Consider the following 19143-nt stretch of genomic DNA (forward strand, 5'->3'; position numbering starts at 1 on the left):
TACTGCAAATATTTCTGGTAATGAGGAAGACATGACTTTAAACTTTATGTCCAATTTGATCCAATTTGATCATTTTCAGTTTCTCTCTGAAGTTACCCAAAGAAAGTCACCTTCCTTCTTTCTTTCATATTTTATCATTCCATTATTCATTCATTCAGTAGATATTTATGGAGCACCTACCATAGGCCAGGCACAGTTCTAAACTGATGCTCAGTGTTCAAGCACCGAAATAGTTCCATTCCAGTTGGTAAATCCTCCAGTCCCCTCCAGGCTGGCCACCTCGTCTCTTCCCTGAGGCCCTGCCCCCGACCCTGGACTTTCCCATGATTCAGCACAGCAGAAAGGCCCCACTGTGGCCAGTTTCCAGTTCAACTGGTGAATGCCTGGGCCTAACCCCTGATTAAATAGTTTATCACCTCCTAGACACAGCAATGAACAAAACAGACAAGGTCCCTACCCTCTAGCCTAGGAAAGAAATAACAAACAAATAAATACACAAATGAACCAGATAATTTCAAGTAGTAGAGTACTACAAAACAATGACTAAAACAGCAAAGGGCTAGAGGGTGACTGGAGGTGGAGGAAGCAAGGTAAAACTCAAGAGAAAGTCTCTCGGAGGAGGTGACATCAGATCAGAAGGAAGAAGCAATGCAAGGGTCTGAGGTAAAAACCTGAGGTAAGAGAGAGAGAACAGAAATATCAAGGCCTTCCAGCAGGAGCACACTTGCGATTCCACGGCTAGAAGGCCAGCGTGATGGGAACATCTTTGAGTAAGGTGATCACAGAGGGAGAAGGGGCCAGATCAGGGAGGACCTTCATGGCATTGGTAAGGAGGCTGAATTTCATGCCAAGAAGAGCGAGCGATCATTAGACAGATTTGAAAGAGGGCAATGATCTAATTTATAGTTTTAAAACATTACTCTGACAATTGTGTAGCAACTGGATTAAAGGGAAGCAAGGGTGTGAAAAGGAGACAATGTATGAAGCTGTGGTGGGCATTCAGGTGAACGGTGACAGTGGCTTGGACTAGGTGATAGCAACAGAGAGGGAAAGAAGTATTCTGACTCAATATGTGTTTTAGAGTTAGAAATTACTGATGAGTATAATGTGGGAAGAGGAAACAACAGGAATCAAAATGACTACTATCCTTTGATTCAGTAAGTTGCTGATGGTAGCTCATTTACTAAAAAGGCAATGAGTAGGGGAATAAATAGGTTTGTGGAGAGAAGGAATAAAAAATTCTACCACAGTAAATGTGACATATCATTTAGATATATTATGTGGTGCTATCAGACAGGCAGTTAGATATTTGACCTTGATAATAATCCTGTGAAGTAGACCAGAAAACCCCGGTATTAACCAAATTTTACAAATGAGAAGAATAAGGCTCAGGGGAAAAGGCTTGTCTTAGTACAAATTAGTCGTCAGTGCCCCTTGATAGAGGGCTGATACCACATATTAAAAAGAGGAACACCTTCACAGCTGGGGATTCTGAAAAATACACATGTACATAGCTCACCCCGTTTGGCTACACAGCTACTCCAAAAGTAAAAGTCTTTTATGCCCAAGAAGATTCCCCCAGGAGATTATGACTTACCCAAATAGCAATATGTAATACATATGAATCTTAGCTGAGATGTATGTATAATGCCATTACTGTCTTCTTAAAATACTTGAGTCAACTATTAAATGCATACATATAATACAAAGTAAGGCACAAAATTTTCTTTAAGGAAAGTTTACAATTCCTGGTTCTCATTTTTATTAAGGGTTGTGTCAAAAAGCTTTCTGGGGAACACATTTCTCAAATTTGAAAAGAAAATCAACTGGGAAATGACTAGTAAAATAATAATTACACTGCCTCTCAGGACCGTAATCAGCATTTAAGACAAGCTCATGCTGCCCTCAGCATTTCCTCAGACTGCTTTTCTTTCATTTGGCTGCTTTAAAGTGGTGGAAACTTCTGCATTAGAAGATATATTTTATCCCCAAGCTCAACGTATCTATTAGAACTAAACTTCCATTCAAAATTCCAAAGGTGCCATGCTGAAATTAAGGAAGACACTAAAAACAGGAAGGACGGGCATTAAGAAAGAAAATAAGAGAAAGAAGGGGTGAAGGAGGGGAAGAGCGGGGAAGGAGCGAGTAACAAATGACCTCTTCCTGATGGCAATCCCTGTGACAAAGGACTCTCAAATAACATGCTCAAAAACATCACAAAACCCCTCAGGAAGACAGGCTTGTTTACATGGCTTGAATCCAGAGGTTATTACAGACTCTCCATAATTTAAACACGGTGTCAATTATCAGTTTCAAATAAATAGTAATTATCAAAGTGAAAAATAAGCATGCCTGCTTAATTCAGCTTAAACCAGCACTTCACTGAACCTTCATGCCAACAGCCAGCTTTTCATGCATGCTCTTAAAATAAAAGCAAGAGCCTGGCTGGCGCTACAAATAATCCTAGTATCCTCAGAATTGGAAGGAAACTTAGAGGTCATTATATCCAACCCTCTCATTTTACAGATAAGGAAACTAAGTAAAGCTAAGAAAGATAAAGTGGCTTACCCCTCATCACAGAGCCACTTTAGGATGAAAAACTGTGCTTCTGATTCTTAGTCATGATTCCAAATACTATAGCATGCTGTCTATGGAGCAGGAAAGAAAAGTACCACAAGGGATGGCCCAAGGCTTTACTGTAGCCACATCCTGATGAGAAAAGGTGGACAGAGCTGGGCATCTCAGTTCTGGAAAAAAGGCCCCGGGCTGCGGTCTGGCTGTCAGCCTGCCACTATCCTCAGCCTACACCCTGCAACAGCTGACAGTCTTTTCAACAGCACAGCTGGGCTTTTTCCCCCAAAGCTTTTGGGTTGATGTGGCAGAGTTTGATGTCTAGTAGCTGGTGCCTCCTTCCATCAAGGTCTTCAGAAGGAAACCGCTGAAAGGTCATGCAGCAGTGAGCTTCCAGGCTTTAGAGAAACACCGACCTTCCTGAAGGATGAGAGGGAAAAGGACACCTCTCTCCCCTGCCTGCCCAATCCCAGTATATATAGAAAATTCTAGAAGTATTCACAACAAAATTGTGTAGCACGTGGGCTTCCCTGGTGGCACAGTGGTTGAGAGTCCGCCTGCCAATGCAGGGGACACGGGTTTGTGCCCCAGTCCGGGAAGATCCCACATGCCGTGAAGCGGCTGGGCCCATGAGCCATGGCCCCTGAGCCTGCGCATCCGGAGCCTGTGCTCCGCAACGGGAGAGGCCACAACAGTGAGAGGCCTGCGTACCGCAGAAGAAAAAAAAAGTTAAAAAAAAAAAAATAGTGTAGCACATTCATGTGGAACTCACATTTACATTTTAGTGCCTACAGAGAACAAAATTTCTAATCAAAATTATTTTTGAAAAGTCATGTCTAGTCATTAGGGAAGTTGCAATATAAGCAGGATTTATATTCAGTTTGCTTACTGCAAACACTTGCATAGATAAATAAATGGACTGATAATAATAATAATGATGATCCTCCCCCATGCAATCAAGGATTTCCTCTTATCCCCAAAAAAAGGAAACGATTAAGTCTTTAATAATCTTCCACTATATATTTTTTTCCTGTAAATATCCTTTCTGGGTATTCTTTTTATTAAAAACACCTATACAACTGTGGAATACAAGCTACACATTGCATTCCCAAGATTCTCTCATTAGCTAATGGAAAATAAGATCCAAGAGTAAACAGATGATCAATACTGGTCCACACTTTCCATTCCAGATCAATTCCCAAGCTGCTAATCATCTTCACCATCTCCCAATTCCACTGAAAAAGTGGTCTGGATTTTATTTGACAGTGTTAGCATTCCATTGGCCTGATTATAGAAAATAATCATGAAAAAAGTACTTACGGCATAAGCACCTATCAAAAATGCTGCATTTGCTCTTTTCCGTTGGTCAAAACAGGTGTAGTGCACAATTTTCTTTCGTGATAAACTGTATGACTAGAAAGAGGGAATAAAAAGAGTTCGTGTAACCACAGAGACAATTCACAATCAGTGAAATTTAACAACTTTCGACTTCAATTTCTATGGCATTCATACGTAAGTTGTACGGGATGGAGGGATACTAGCTCATACTTTTTACAGCTCAATCATAATGTAAGAATTAGAGCATACCAAATATATTTCTCTCCGAGAAAGGAGACTGATACAATGGGAGATAAATTATTGGCATCTTTATTATAGCAGGAATCATTTTTGAAGATTTACTCTTGATCTTATATGTAAAGTCTACTCATCCTTTTTCATTCCCTAACACACCACACCCACTCCCAGAAAATTTATCTATGCTTTTCATATTATGCCATTTGTTTTTAAATGTGTCAACCAATCTATTTTCCTCTCTAAAATTTTTTAAATGTCTATATTAACCAGAGCACCAATATTAATATTTTCTTTTTATAATGTTCTATTAAAAAATCTCCTTTTAATTACCTGAAAATAAATGGTTAATGGAAAAAAATGAACCATCAAAAGGATTATGTCAGCAAACATCTTAATACAATAGCCATATATTAAATTCATGGACTCAAATGAACAGTTATTAAGCACCAGCTGCTATACGCCAGGCAATATGCTGCATGCTCAACTAAATCCAAAATAAGCGACATAGCATATTGTACACATGCTAAACATGAAAAGAAGGTAAAAACAAAAAGATCTGTTAAAATGAAACCAAATTATTAGTAAAAGTTCAAACATAAGACAATGAGAACATGATACAACTCAATGAAATCCACTCCATTTCCTCATATTTCAAAACAGTTATATGGTTTTCCTCATATTTCAAAACAAATGGTTTTCAAAATACAGACACATAAGTATATTTTCATATTCATCTATAAATTCATACCGACTAGAAAAAGGCAGCTTTTTATACTCTACACACTAACCACAACCCGCAGAATATCTGCTTTTAGAGCCCCCTTAAAAATGTAAGAACTCAACTATATACCTTTCTTTACCCTGCTGTTTTCTACAAGGAAAAGAAACTCTTCTAAAACTCTGAAGTCCATTCTAAGATGAAACAGCAACATTCTGGCTTTAATGTGTAACCACAGAAAACATAGTTCTATGCATCATGGCTGTAAGCCTAGAAACCCTCACCGTCCCAAGTCAGGCATTTCTTTGATAACCAAGAATCATGTTCTGAAAATGGCACTGCTCTTTTATTTCTTTTTAATTTATTTATTTATCTTTGGCTGTATTGGGTCTTCACTGCTGCACACGGGCTTTCTCTAGTTGAGGTACGCGGGCTTCTCACCGTGGTGGCTTCTCTTGTTGCGGAGCACGGGCTCTAGGCGCACAGGCTTCAGTAGCTGTGGCATGCAGGCTCCGTAGTTGTGGCTCGTGGGCTCTAAGGCACAGGCTCAGTAGTTGTGGCACACAGGGTTAGGTGCTCTGCAGCATGTGAGATCTTCCCAGACCTGGGCTCAAGCCTGTGTCCCCTGCATTGGCAGGCGGATTCTTAACCACTGCGCCACCAGGGAAGTCCAGCACTGCTCTTTTAAGTTGAACTTTGAAAAATAAGTGTTTGCCTCAAACCTCCTTGAGGTTTGGTCTCTTATTACCAAAGTCCTTATTTCCAGACAAGCTTACTAAAATACCCCTATGATACAAAGTTTAAAAGAGTACATTTAAAAACAATAATAATAAATTTTTTTTAAAAGAGTACATTTTATTCAATTCAGGTCAGTGGAGTTAAAGCACACAAGTTATCTAAAGACTTCAAGGTCACTATCAGTAGTGTTGACACTTGTCTGCTTGCTTTCTCAATTTGGAATTGTTACCTGCTGGACATTTCTCATTTGTTTGTTTTTGCCAGTGATTTGTCTCCATCAATAAGTTATGTTTGATTTATTGAAAGAAGAATCAAGGCTCTTAAGACCTAAGCTTCTTCTACGGTCTCTAAATCCTACACTACCTAAAGACTGCCTTACAGAGGCCATGACCCCGTTAACATGAGTCAGATGGAACACAAGGACTCAGCTCTTCTGGCTCTCAGCCTCTCACTATTTTCATTTCCTGGATCCCTGACACACCTCTGAGGGAGTTTAAACTATCTGTTTCGATGCCCTTTTCTACTAAGAGTTTAGGTTTCATAACAAGCTACTCTTATCATTAAATAATGTGGAATTAAATTTATTTTACAAATTTACTCACCAACAGTGACAAACTCCTATTGCTGTTTTTTCATCACCAATGGTCTTTACTGTTGGATTGTTTTTGAACTTTTTGTGTTTGCTTCTTTTTTGTTTTTCTCTCTAATTCTAAAGTATACGGAATGCAGAGAACCATCCTACAATGGGAACCATGAGGACAGAATTCTGAAGGAAACTTTCTTTTCACTGTATACTTATACATTTTTTAAAGTAAACATAATACAAATTAAAATTTTAAGGGAAGAATTTTTTTTACCTTTACAAGCTTTCAGAAATTATATCAGATAAAGAATATTCTTCACAAAATCTACCTAGAAATTTTAACTATTTTAAAATACCTGGAATTCCCTGGTGGCGTAGTGGTTAAGCATCCGCCTGCCAATGCAGGGGACACGGGTTCGAGCCCTGGTCCAGGAAGATCCCACATGCCGCGGAGCAACTAAGCCCGTGCGCCACAACTACTGAGCCTGCGCTCTAGAGTCCGCGAGCCACAACTTCTGAAGCCTGTGCGCCTAGAGCCCATGCTCCACAACAAGAGAAGCCACCACAATGAGAAGCCCACGCACCGCAACCAAGAGCAGCCCCCGCTCGCCAAAACTAGAGAAAGCCCACGCGCAGCAACAAAGACCCAACACAGACAAAAATAAAAATAATAAATTAAATAAATTAAAAAATAAAATAAAATAAAATGGAATACCTCCTGTTGGAAGCTGCCTACAGGATGCAAACATAATTGACTTTTTTTAAAACATCTGTCACCCTACCTACTCACAAAATTTTTTTTGTGATGAGAACTTTCAGGACTTACTCTCTCAGCAGTTTTCACACATGCAATACAGTGTTATTAACTGTAGTCACCATGCTGTACGTTACAATAACTGACTTTTTAAAATGAGAGTTCTCTATCTGACTTTCAGGAAAGCTTTTAAAACTCCTAGCATTTACCTTGCTTAGGGTTAGATATTTTGGAATTCAAGTGTTTTTCTCAGCACTGCAAGTCAAGAAATGATCTTCTGTTTAGTGAAGCTTGGTCAATATCTCCTAGGTCAGATCACAGAGAGGTGAGTTCTCACTCAAGGAATCAAAACTAATTCAAAGTGAAGGATAACAGAGAAAAATCTTATATATTACAAGACTTGTCCTAACTTCCCTCCCTGTCACAGCCAGGCCTTCCTCTTATGGGTCAGCATATCCCAGTCTTGCAGCAGTAACGCTGTTCAACAAAGGAGATATTCTGGTACTAGGATGAAAAATTTCAGGGATAACAAAACATTTTGCCAATCGTTTAGCTGGTGCTTTATATGATTGAGTTGATCTACACAACCTCTTTAACGTTTTCTCCTTCCAAATATTAAACATGTCCTTATCTTAAAAACAAAAACTACCTATTACATATCAAAGCACACTGATGACTAAAGTGCCTTTAGAGGAACATTTGGCTCGTCCTTAGAGATCTTTCATATGGAAGAACTTTACCATGCAAGAAAAGAAAGTCCTGCAGACAACAGGACTCTATTTTATAAATGAGTCCCGTAGATATTTTTTCAAGTTCTGCTGTAATATCAGGAGAATTCCATGCCTCCAAACTGGACAGTTGCCTCTTCCTTACCTGGCTGCCACCCCTACAGTCCGGAGTACCGGCCACACCCTTCATGGAGATTACTTGCTAAACCATACCATCACCTCTGGCTTTTAGTGAGCTCCTTGCTCTAATACAGATTCTTTCTGCTTTACATGAAAAGCTTAGAGATTACAAAAACACTGTGTACAATAGCAAAGTAAAGTTAGAAATTGGTAAAACAAATGAATATAGTCTTAAATATAAAGAGGAGGATGTCACAGAAGGAATACTAAGACCTCTGGACTATTTGTCTGCTCTGCAGCAAGGCTGCACATGACCCACTGCAAATTATAACATGCAGCCACTATCCACACTATATTGTAGATTTCTCTCTGGAAACTGGAGTATACAGCCTTGTGAATCTTCTTAACCTAAGTGGACACAGCCAGCCCTCTATAATAACAACAACAACAGTAATATTTATTAGTCACTTGCTACATGCCATATTTCTCAAAGCAGTAGGACAGTGCCAAAGGGGTCCAGTTTGACCAGACACAGAGTGACTCCCAAACCAGAGGTCCTGGGCAAGGCTGAAGTATAATGAGCATGCTGTGTCTCTCTCTTACCAAGAGAACATAAGCCTGGAGCCATGGAGGGCCTGGCTTAACACACTTGGTTAATGGCTCCCCGGCCAGATGAGAGAGTTGAGTGCTCTCCACAACTGTGGTAGACGGGAGGAATCCAGAACTCTCTCACTGAGCTTGATAACTTGTGTGAACCTTAATTCTCAATTATAAGGCCATAACAAGTTTCACGGTTCAAAATTTAAATAATTCTCAGGTTGAATTGGTCAATAATTTAAAAACTTTTCAGAAATAAAAAACAAACTAAATTTCTATCTAAATTATATTTTATTATATTACCATATTGTATTTCATCCTCTTAACAGACTGATTCAGAGTCACCTAGAGAGCTTATTAAACCACAGATTGCTGGGCCCCACCCCTAGAGTTTCTGATTCAGCAGGGAAGGGCCAGAGAATATGCATTTCTAACAATTCCTTGGTAATTAATACTGATGATGCTGGTCCAGGGACCACACACTGAAATCCACTGTGCTAAGATATTGCTAAATTTTGGAAAAGAGTGCATGAAAATGTGGGAAAAGGCCCCATTCCTGGAAATGCTCTATATGGATCCTAAAATACCGTCCATCTGGTCAAGTAGCCCCAAAAGACACTTAAATTCTTTTAGGAACTCCAAATCATGCCATGTGACTTTTAAAGGCATGTTATAGAAAACATATTTCCCCAGATTCCTCAGAAAACTTTATTACAATTTGTAAATTCTTGCATTCCAGCTGATAACACCTAAGGAAAAAGTTCCTTTAATGTTTCAGTAACTAAGCTGCTTTAAATGGTGTTATTCCAGGGCTTCCCTGCTGGTGCAGTGATTGAGAATCTGCCTGCCAATGCAGGAGACACGGGTTTGAGCCCTGGCCCAGGAAGATCCCACATGCCGCAGAGCAACTAAGCCCATGCGCCACAACTACTGAGCCTGCGTTCTAGAGCCTGCGAGCCACAACTACCGAAGCCCACGTGCCTAGAGCCCATGCTCCGCAACAAGAGAAGCCACGACAATAAGAAGCCGGCACACCGCAACGAAGAGTAACCCCCGCTCGCCGCAACTAGAGGAAGCCCACGCACAGCAACGAAGACCCAACTCAGCCAAAAATAAATAAATAAATAAATAAATAATGGTGTTATTCCAGAGGTTCCAAATTCAGATGCTCTCAGGGGCCAAGAATTTAAAGTGGGTCAGCTGGGAAACTAGAAAAGCATGCCCTACCCAATGCAGACCTAGGTCTCATGCAGGAATCTGGGCTCAAATAAGATACCACAATATATAAAAGAAGCCAGAAATCTAAAATTTAATGAAAATTTTCATAAATTACAGATGTTGACCATAAATTCAAAATTTTTAAACAGCATTCATGCCAAAAAAAACCATGTCTGTGGACTGAAAGCAGCCCATAGGCAATCAGTTTGCTGAATCTGAGTGCTGGGATACTGCAGCTGAAGAAAGTTCTAATGATCCAATCAGCATGAATTGAGCACCTGTTGTGTGTCAAGCACAGTGCTGAGCAACATGGTAACAAGGGAAGCAGAACCCCAGTCTCTAGCCTTCTAAGTGCTCAAAGTCTAATGAATATTTGATGCTAAACCAGGGGAAAATATTAGCCAAGGCTTATTACAAATGGAAGAGAATAACTACCTAGGGAGGCATTCACAGCACAGCAAGGTCCAATGGAATGATCTTAATTACAGGTACAATAATTACAGGTACAATCATTTAACAAGGTAAAAAAATAGTAACTAAAAGATGGGATTTAGTAATGAATATCTATCAATTAACATAAGCAAACCTATGGAAATTTCCAGACCTGTACTGCTTACCTGAGTGAGAATTAAAGTTCTACCACTCTTACGTAAATCATGACAAGTGTGTAATATAGCATATAAATGTTTGATGGTACTTGTAAACCCAAGTACAATGACTGCCATTTTAGAAAAATACAAACTAAGATGAGGATATTGACCCCAGACAGACATTTTCTATCTCAGAAAGGAAAGCTATGTGAAAAGTTGCATTCTAATGGGATCATTCCTGGTGAAAAACAAGCCACGGCAACTCAGACAGAGAGAGAAAAGGATGACATGCTACACAAATCACAAATACCCCAGGCTATCCTTGAGTTATGGTGACAGACACAAATCATGCACTTGTTCACTTTAGGTCAGGAGACCACAAACTCCTTAACCATTCAAAATTAAAAGGTGATGCAATTAAGCTCAAAGCCAAAAAACAAAAGAGTTAATGGCCAATTTAAAAAAAAAACAGATTTTGGGGGCAGCCTTTCGGTGAAGTTGTTTGCCATGCTTAAAAGTAAAATCTTCAAGTCGAGTGGTTAGAATGGGATGTTTAAGCTGTGTCATTCGGCCTGATTAAGCTAAGGAAGACATTAGTGCAGCCTGGATTATATGCCCTTTAATAAAAAACAAACTGAGCCCATGCACTTCCCTAAACAAGCAAGCTCTGCCAATGATGGTGGTCAGATTAAGTAGATTACAGCACAGGGACCGTGGTGACCAAGGCATCATTCTCTTACAGTGACTAGGCTAGCCCAGTAACGGCCGCAGCAATCAGCGTCTCCAGAGCAATCAGTGGTCATTCCATTGCAAAAGCGATAAAATGAACAGGTCGTCCTGTGAGCAGCCATGACCTCTACATGTTTTACCTCCAACTTCCCCAGGAAAGGGATATTCTTGAAAATTTTCTTTGGCTGTACAAAACAAAATACGGTTTATGTTTTCATTTAAAGCTAAAATAAAACAGATCGAAGAGTTTATTTAAAAAGAAAACGGTGTCTCTTTATGGTCCATTTTGTTTCAAACCCAGTATGTTTCATTTAATGAAATGGCACCTTTGATCAAAGTAGGAGTCAAAACATCAAGAAAAGTTGCTCATAAAGGTTAATCGATCAGGCTGATAATATAGTTGAAGGTATTTGGGGATTCTCTATAAAAGGGGGTTTTCTTGCCTGAGGCTTCTGAATGGGCATAAGGGCTCCAGGCCTTGCAAACTCTAGGTAAGCTCACTCCTGTGGGAATTAACACTTTTAGCACCCCTGAAACCTCTTTAAACTACGTGAACACTCTCCAGAATGTAACTTGCTCTTCTTCCCCCAAAAGCCCATGAACCTGCAACAGAAGATAACCTCATGAAGAAATCTTCAACATGTTTTTCTAGTTATAATAAGAGGGTGGTCTGATCACTGTATCAAAAGAGTGCTTGTGTACAACCACCTGATACCGTGGCAGGTACCTGGTTACCAGATAGGATTACTGCACTGATTCATTCAGCAACAAGGACATTCCCTGAGCCCCACCATCTGCCAGGTACTTTCAGTGCTTTAATATAATCATCCATTTCACCATGCCCCCCTCCCCTTTTTGCTTTTACCCTGAAAGGGCCATGTGGGATGTTTTGTACATTTAAAATTACCTTTCTGGCAATATTCTTTTAAATCTTTCTAAATTGTCCCCAAGATTACTGTGATTGTCCTGTTGATTCATAAGAGCAGGTATTAAAAAAAAAAAAAATCATTGCCCTAGAAAACGTCCCCTTTTTTCAGAGACACTCTTTTTTCCCGCAGGCTGGGGTTTTATTTTTCTCAGAGGAAAAGTGAAATCAACAGTTAAAACTGTGTTGATTATTTTAGAAAAAGCCAGTTCAATCATATTATGTTTATAAAACTGTCAAATTATTGAATCAGTAATTGAAAGATTTTCTTAACTGATTAACTTTGAAAAAGGTACTCTGCTTTTCAAAATACCACTACCTGTCTTTAATTAGTACAGTCTTCTCTTTTAGAAGCTCATATATTCCAGCCCAGTGTTCTTAGCATTGTCTGTGCCAAAAATCCTTTTGAGAACCTATTAAAAAGTTATGAATCCTCTCAGAAGAAAAATGTAAATACATACAAAATTTTATATATAATTTCAGGAGTTTATGGATTCTTTGAAGTATAAGATTACAATAATGGGTCTAGCCTATCAATCACTGATGACATTTTAAATTAAATAACATACACAGTTTTGCAAACTGTCCTCACTTCATTAAATCTTCTTCCTTTGACTGATTCCCTTATTATGGTAACTCTTGACCAGAAATAGCAAACTACTACCTATTACTGTATAACTCTTCATACTTGCATTTTTTAAAGTATAGTTTAAAATGAGAAACAGGGTTTTTGCTGGTGGTAGTGGTTTCTGATTTTCGTTTTTTAATCTAAGTAAATGTGTAATGGATAATTTTCTATTTTAATTCATATAATTAAAATGAAGGCCATTGGGAAAAGAATGAATACAAATACACACACAAAAAAATCAGTAAATCATCACCTCAAATCATCAACTTTAAAAAAAAACCTTTTAACATATAAAAAATAAGAAATTTGGGTTTGGAATAGAATGTACTGTAAAATATTACCTATCTACCTAAGGTATCAAATAAAGGGGAAAAAATAATAAGAGGTTTACTGGAAGAAATAAAAATTTCCAAAGTAGAAAATAAAATGCACCTCAAAGAGTTAGGAAACCACACAGAAAAAGAATTCTGAGAAGTTCTTTGTTAAAAGAACAGAAGTTATTTAAGTTATTTTAACAAAAGTTATTTGTTAAAATAATGCCAATTATTCAGAGAAGCAAAGGAGTTTGAGGACCAAGTCAGTGGCATCAGATTGGGTATTTAAGATGTCACTAGAGCAGTTTCAGCACAGTTAGGAAGACAAAGGTGGGAGAGCAAATGATAAGAAATCAGTGCGAAGTAAGGATGTAATCATGCTGAGGGCAGGATACTGAAACCTCTAGAGGCAAAAGGATGGAAGAGGATCTGTAAGTCATGGGGATCATGATAAGGCCAAAGCAGTTTCTGTGTGTTTAGTGACCCTGTGCTGGACACTTGGAGACAAAAGTCTCCATCTTTTGATAAGGCATGCCTCCATCCTCTAGGAGCTCAAAGTCTAGTGAGAAAGATAGATGCAATTGAAAATTGCAAATTATAACTGAAATTATTATTTCAATTAAAATTAAAATTACAACTCATCAGTAACAGAGATCTGCACAAAGAATTACAGGAAAACAAAGGAGGCACCTCCCACTTTGTCCAGCAGCACAAGGAGATGCTTACTAGATGTGGTGGTGCTTGCACAAGGTCTTAAATAATGAGGAGTTATCAAACCAGAGGGCAAGGGCACTCCAGCCATACTGGATGTCACACGCAATTGTGTGGAGCAGCGCTGTGGTTCGGGGTAAAGTTCAAGGCTAGGAGCAGCAGGGGTACTGCAATCTTCAGTAACTCAGTAAGTTAGTGCATGAAATCACCCACTGGGAAGATGCCAAGGGTGGGAGTTATCAAAGTGAGCAAGACAAAAGGCATGGAAGTATGGTGCCAAAGGTCTTACCAAAATGAGTGACCGTGGGCTGCAGACAAGAGACATCGGAAGGGAGCTGAGAGCCTAAAAGAATAGGGAAACTGAAGGCCTGGCGATTACACGAGGGTGAGAGAGACGACGTGGGAGGCGTGTAACAAGGAGGGTGCATTCAAAATCGGAAAGGCTAGAGTCTGGGTTCCAGGAGGCAAAGCAGCCGGAGTGGCAGGAACGGTCACTGGAGTAAAAAAGAAGCAGAGGAGCTATGAGGCCACCACGGGACAACAAGGGGAAGTTAGTCAGGGCAGTGCTGTGGGTGAGTGCAGGAAGATGATAAACCAGAGGCTGCAGCTACCAGTGAAGGTGGAGAGAAGTGTATGAATGATGCAGTCAAGGGCCTGAGAACCGGCCCCGACCTTACCCTGCAGCCTTGGGCAAGTCACATGCCTCTCCTGGGCTTCCCTTTCTGCACCTATGAAATCAGGAGCCTGGACTAACTGGTTATTTGGATTCCTAAAATGATATCGGATAGCTTTCGCATATGGAAATGATAGCTATGAGGCTGAGAAGGTGTTCGTAAACTTTGTTGAAGAACTGTCTTTATTGTATCTCCTATCAGAATTCACGAATGTTACCTTAGTAACTTTCTTTTGTATAGGACTTCAAAATTTACAAAGCTCTCTTACACATATTTTCTAACCTCTGTACATATATAATCCTAACCACCTTTCTGTGAGAGCTCTATAAGCCCTATTTTAGAGCTGAAGAAACAGATTCTACAAGGCTGAAGCGACTGCAGCTTTGAATTGGTAATGTAAGTCTTTTTCTCCTGATAAAGAGATTCTACTTGGTATGCCGTATTGAGATAACCCATGGCTTACTAACATTTAAAATTCATTCCCTCAGCAAGTAACAAGGGTCCCACTAATTGTACTAAAGCTAAAAAGGTCATTCATTCCAGGCATCCATCAGATTACCTGATCACTGAAATGAACAGAGGAGACTGTCTGAACTTTATTAAATTTGTATAATGTTGAAAGAAAGCTTTGTAAATGAAAAATATCAAAACAAGTCCTTGTATATGCTTACCCATACTGTTTAGTATAGACCATGATAGTAAAATAGTCTTAATTCAATCCATCTACTCTTATGTACTTGTTATATAGAGCACTGAGTCAGACCAGAAAATTTGTTTTCCTGATAATGATTCCTTTCTCTTCAATCATTCCAGATAGCAGACAGGTTCCACACTGTTGATTATAATACCCAGTTCATACCAACTACATACTAACAGGACTAATCAAGAAAGTGAAGAAATTCCTAGGTCCTCAAAAGGAAGAAATGGCTTTTAATTATTTATGAATTATCCTTTCCTTGTTCATTCATCCATAAAAAGTCCATTTAATATTTTTTATTAAATCCTTTTGGGGATATTATTTGCTTCCTTGGTGATTACAAAAATTTTAACTTTATCTTTTAAATGATAGGCAGTAGCTTCTTTTCTGAAAAATGTAAGTAGGTTTAGAAATTGAGTTATTTGTAGTGAGGTGGATGGACCTAGAGTCTGTCATACAGAGTGAAGTAAGTCAGAAAGAGAAAAACAAATACCATATGCTAACACATACATATGGAATCTAAAAATTGGTTCTGAAGAACCTAGGGGCAGGATAGGAAGAAAGACGCAGATGTAGAAAATGGACTTGAGGACACAGGGAAGGGGAAGGGTAAGCTGGGACGAAGTGAGAGAGTGGCATGGACATATATACACTACCAAATGTAAAACAGATAGCTAGTGGGAAGCAGCCGCATAGTACAGGGATATCAGCTCGGTGCTTTGTGACCACCTAGAGGGGTGGGATAGGGAGGGTGGCAGGGAGACGCAAGAGGGAGGAGATATGGGGATATATGTATATGTATAGCTGATTCACTTTGTTATGAAGCAGAAACTAACACACCATTGTAAAGCAATTATATTCCAATAAAGATGTTAAAAAAATAGAAAATGAAATTTAAAAATTTAGTATGAATAAAAAATAAAATTTTTAAAAAATGTAAGTAGGTTTAGTTAAAGGAATGTACATACTATGTATTTCTGAGTCAGACACTACTTTAGAAATTAATCCTCTAAAAAGTTGATTACAACAGATCTTATGTGATTTTTGACTTTAAAAATCTCTCTTTGGTATCATTCCATGTCCATTTAGCATTTTGAGATCAATGGCAAAAATCTGTGAATTCATATTTTACAGGAAATTCTCCATGATAGACTGTCTTTTATACCTAAGTACAATAAAAATCAATCAAATCAAAAGATTATCATTAAGCAGGTAATATATACAAGGCACTGCACTATGTCATGCCAGAAACATTTTACCCAGCAGAAAGATTAAACTATCCAAGCATTATAATTTAGTGGTTATCCTCAAGAGCATGCTGTGTAGATTTCACCTTGCAAACTGAAACATTTAAGATCCCCATTTAGAAAATTGAGAGAAAAAGATAAATATTTCTTTCTATGTGATGAAGTAAGTTTACCAAAACTAGGAATATAGATGTCACTCTTCCTCATATATGCCTAGAATTTAAGAGGGGAAAAAAGCCACATGTAAAATTTAAAAAATAGAGATGAATAGTGAATGTATGACCCAAATTTTGTCGTAACAGGTAAAATCCATGCTCTATCGCTGCTAGTTGATCAATCTCACTTGGCTGTTAACTCTACAGAGGTGACATTCAAGAAATACACAAAACTTTCAATCTTGATCAGATAGAAAAAGCTTATGCTCCAGAGCTCCTGCCGTGCAATGATGAGCCAGCCCCCTTCATCGCCTGGTAACAGTGTCCAGAAGTGGACCTAAAGGTTTCAGAAAAATCATCCTAGGAGGGAATTTGATAAACTCATTAACAACAACCTGAAAGGATTTGAGTTTTCTTTCTTAGATCACTATTTCAATGACTTCATTCAGCTCATGTTTCCATTGATCCTGAAAAATGAAAGAGGTTAACATGTCCTTTGTGGGGTAATCAGGTAGATCAATTTCAACTTCTAGGTGAACTACTCACTTAAATTTCCAAAGATCAAGATTACCTAACTAAATGGTATATGCACAGCAACCCCACTGGTTAGATTTCACAGTTCAAATTTTTAATACCAAAATATAAACATCACCACAATACTCACTTTTAGTTTCTTGTTTAGTTTACAGCAGTATCTGTACACCATTGCCAAGTTCAGAGGTCCAAAATCTGCATAGAAACTGAGATTTTTTTTTTTTAAGTAGTATTTAGTAAAGATATTTTCAGTAACATCAATGCTCATTTTTATTTTCATTAAAGTTACAATCAAGTTTCAATTATCTTTGGGAATAAAGGTTAGTATACGACTGAATCATAATAATCCAAATAACTAGTGATTTCACCCTGCCAATGCCCTCCAGTTACTATAACCAGTCTCGTAACAGGGAACTATTTGGACAGTTTTGAGTTCCACCTCCTTTTATCTCCCTGCCAGGACATTAAGTAAAAGAATTAAAAAGCAAGCACTGAAAGAACCAATATGAACAAAACATATATGTGGCCTACACTTCCTGGTTTTATCACCTACTTAGTCATAAAGCACATGTACACTAAGTTCTAATTCCAACTATTCCACTCAAACTTTGCTCTCAATTTTCAAGTATCTTAAATCCAGTGGTCTTATTTTCAGTTTCATTCTCCTTGGACTTTCTGTATTATATAACACCCTGGCTCGTCTCCTTCTCTCCACCCCTTTACATCTCCAGGATACACGCATCAGTCTGCAGATCATTTGCTGTCATGAATTAAACGATAACACTATGGAAAACAGATGGCTCCTAACCCAAGACCCAACATCAGTTTTTACCATCTTCAGCTACCTGCTGGACTTCCCATCTATGGGTCCTTCCATCACCTGGAACTCAACCCATCTTTCCTTCAAATCAGCCCTCCAGGCTGAAAACATTTTGTTTCTCCCAGTTGCTCAGACATGAAACTTCCTATTAATTTAGTTCAAATAAATATTAATTTAGTTATTATATATCAAATAAGCTACTACTCTAAGTCATCCCTTCCTTTTCTATTCCTACTTTAGCAACAAAAGTCCAGATCTTTCTTCATCTCACATCTTTAGTGTTTTAATTCTCTCTCTCCTGCCCAGTCAACCTATATTCCACACTAGAAATTAATCTTTATAAAATCTCACTTCTCACATATCCTCTCACTGTTCAAAAATGTTTAATGGCTCTTTACTCCCTTCAGAATAATTCCTTGGCTCAGAAATCAAAGCCCTAACCATCACAGCCCTAGCTTCCAGGCTGATCTCTCCTAATAGTTCCCATATGGAATCTTCATTCCAACAAATATGTCCATTCCTCATTCTCGAATACTCCATGCATATTCTTATTAATCCAAGCCGCTGCTCAGATTGGTCTCCTTGCCTGGAATGCTCTCCTTTTCTCTTTCTACTACCCTCTAGTTTCCTCAAAATCCAGTTCAAGTCCTACCTCCTGCACTCACCCTAAGAGAAAACTAACCACCCTTCTCTCAAAGTTCCCAAAACTTACCATCTGAGCCACTGTTTTGGCCCACGACACATACCATCACATACTATGAATTATCCTTTTAAGTGAAGATCCTACCTGGCCAACTACAGTGTAAGCTTCCCACTCAGGGACTGGACATCTTGAGAATGTCCTGCTCATAATAAACTTCAACAAATAAGTCTTCATTATGACTATTTTGCTCATTAATGCCCAAATTCAATTTAGCCTAGACTATAAATTTACTAAATATCAACACGTTTCCAGAAAAAGCATCCCCAAAAGACATTTAATTTTTTAAATAAAAATTAGGATTTAATTTTTTCTGCTACCCAAATTACACTACCATAGATATGTCATTACAAATCTGCCAAAAGCCTCTTGCCTTACTTAAGAATACTATACTTGGGCTTCCCTGGTGACACAGTGGTTGAGAGTACGCCTGCCGATGCAGGGGACAGGGTTCGTGCCCCGGTCCGGGAGGATCCCACATGCCGCGGAGCAGCTGGGCCCGTGAGCCATGGCCTCTGAGCCTGCGCATCCGGAGCCTGTGCTCCGCAACGGGAGAGGCCACAACAGTGAGAGGCCCGCATACCGCAAAAAAAAAAAAAAAGAATACTATACTTGTATATTTTATCCATCTTAAACAAGTAGACAATATTTTGGCCCTTATATTCAAGGTAACATGAAAATTAGCCGTTCCTGCACACAGGTTTCATGAGAGTAAGAGTAGACTTGCCAAAAAACGAAACCTGCAAGAATTTGAAATTAAAAGTTCTTCTATTTCTAGTCCCCAGTGTGATGCTGTGCTCTAAGTATAAAAAAATAC

The 19143-nt window shown here is 38.8% G+C and overlaps 1 protein-coding gene across 5 annotated transcripts in view; it reads right to left on the reverse strand.

The window, feature by feature from the left end:
- CDC14A (cell division cycle 14A) overlaps window positions 1-19143 on the reverse strand; it is a 180824-nt gene that overhangs the window by 145817 nt on the left and 15864 nt on the right. For 2 of the 5 annotated variants that reach the window (XM_049708398.1, XM_049708390.1), the window contains exons 3-5: window positions 16937-17012; window positions 10933-11106; window positions 3892-3984 (exon numbers count right to left, since the gene is read on the reverse strand). In XM_049708398.1, the coding sequence (XP_049564355.1) occupies window positions 3892-3984; window positions 10933-11106; window positions 16937-17012 (343 nt within the window). Of the gene's footprint in view, window positions 1-3891; window positions 3985-10932; window positions 11107-16936; window positions 17013-19143 lie in introns of those variants that run through there. The other 3 variants (XM_004263082.3, XM_004263081.2, XM_033433835.2) reach the window with 2 other exon arrangements.

The sequence above is a fragment of the Orcinus orca genome, chromosome 1 (assembly GCF_937001465.1).
Source record: "Orcinus orca chromosome 1, mOrcOrc1.1, whole genome shotgun sequence".
In the NCBI taxonomy this organism is placed as follows: Eukaryota; Metazoa; Chordata; class Mammalia; order Artiodactyla; family Delphinidae; genus Orcinus; species Orcinus orca.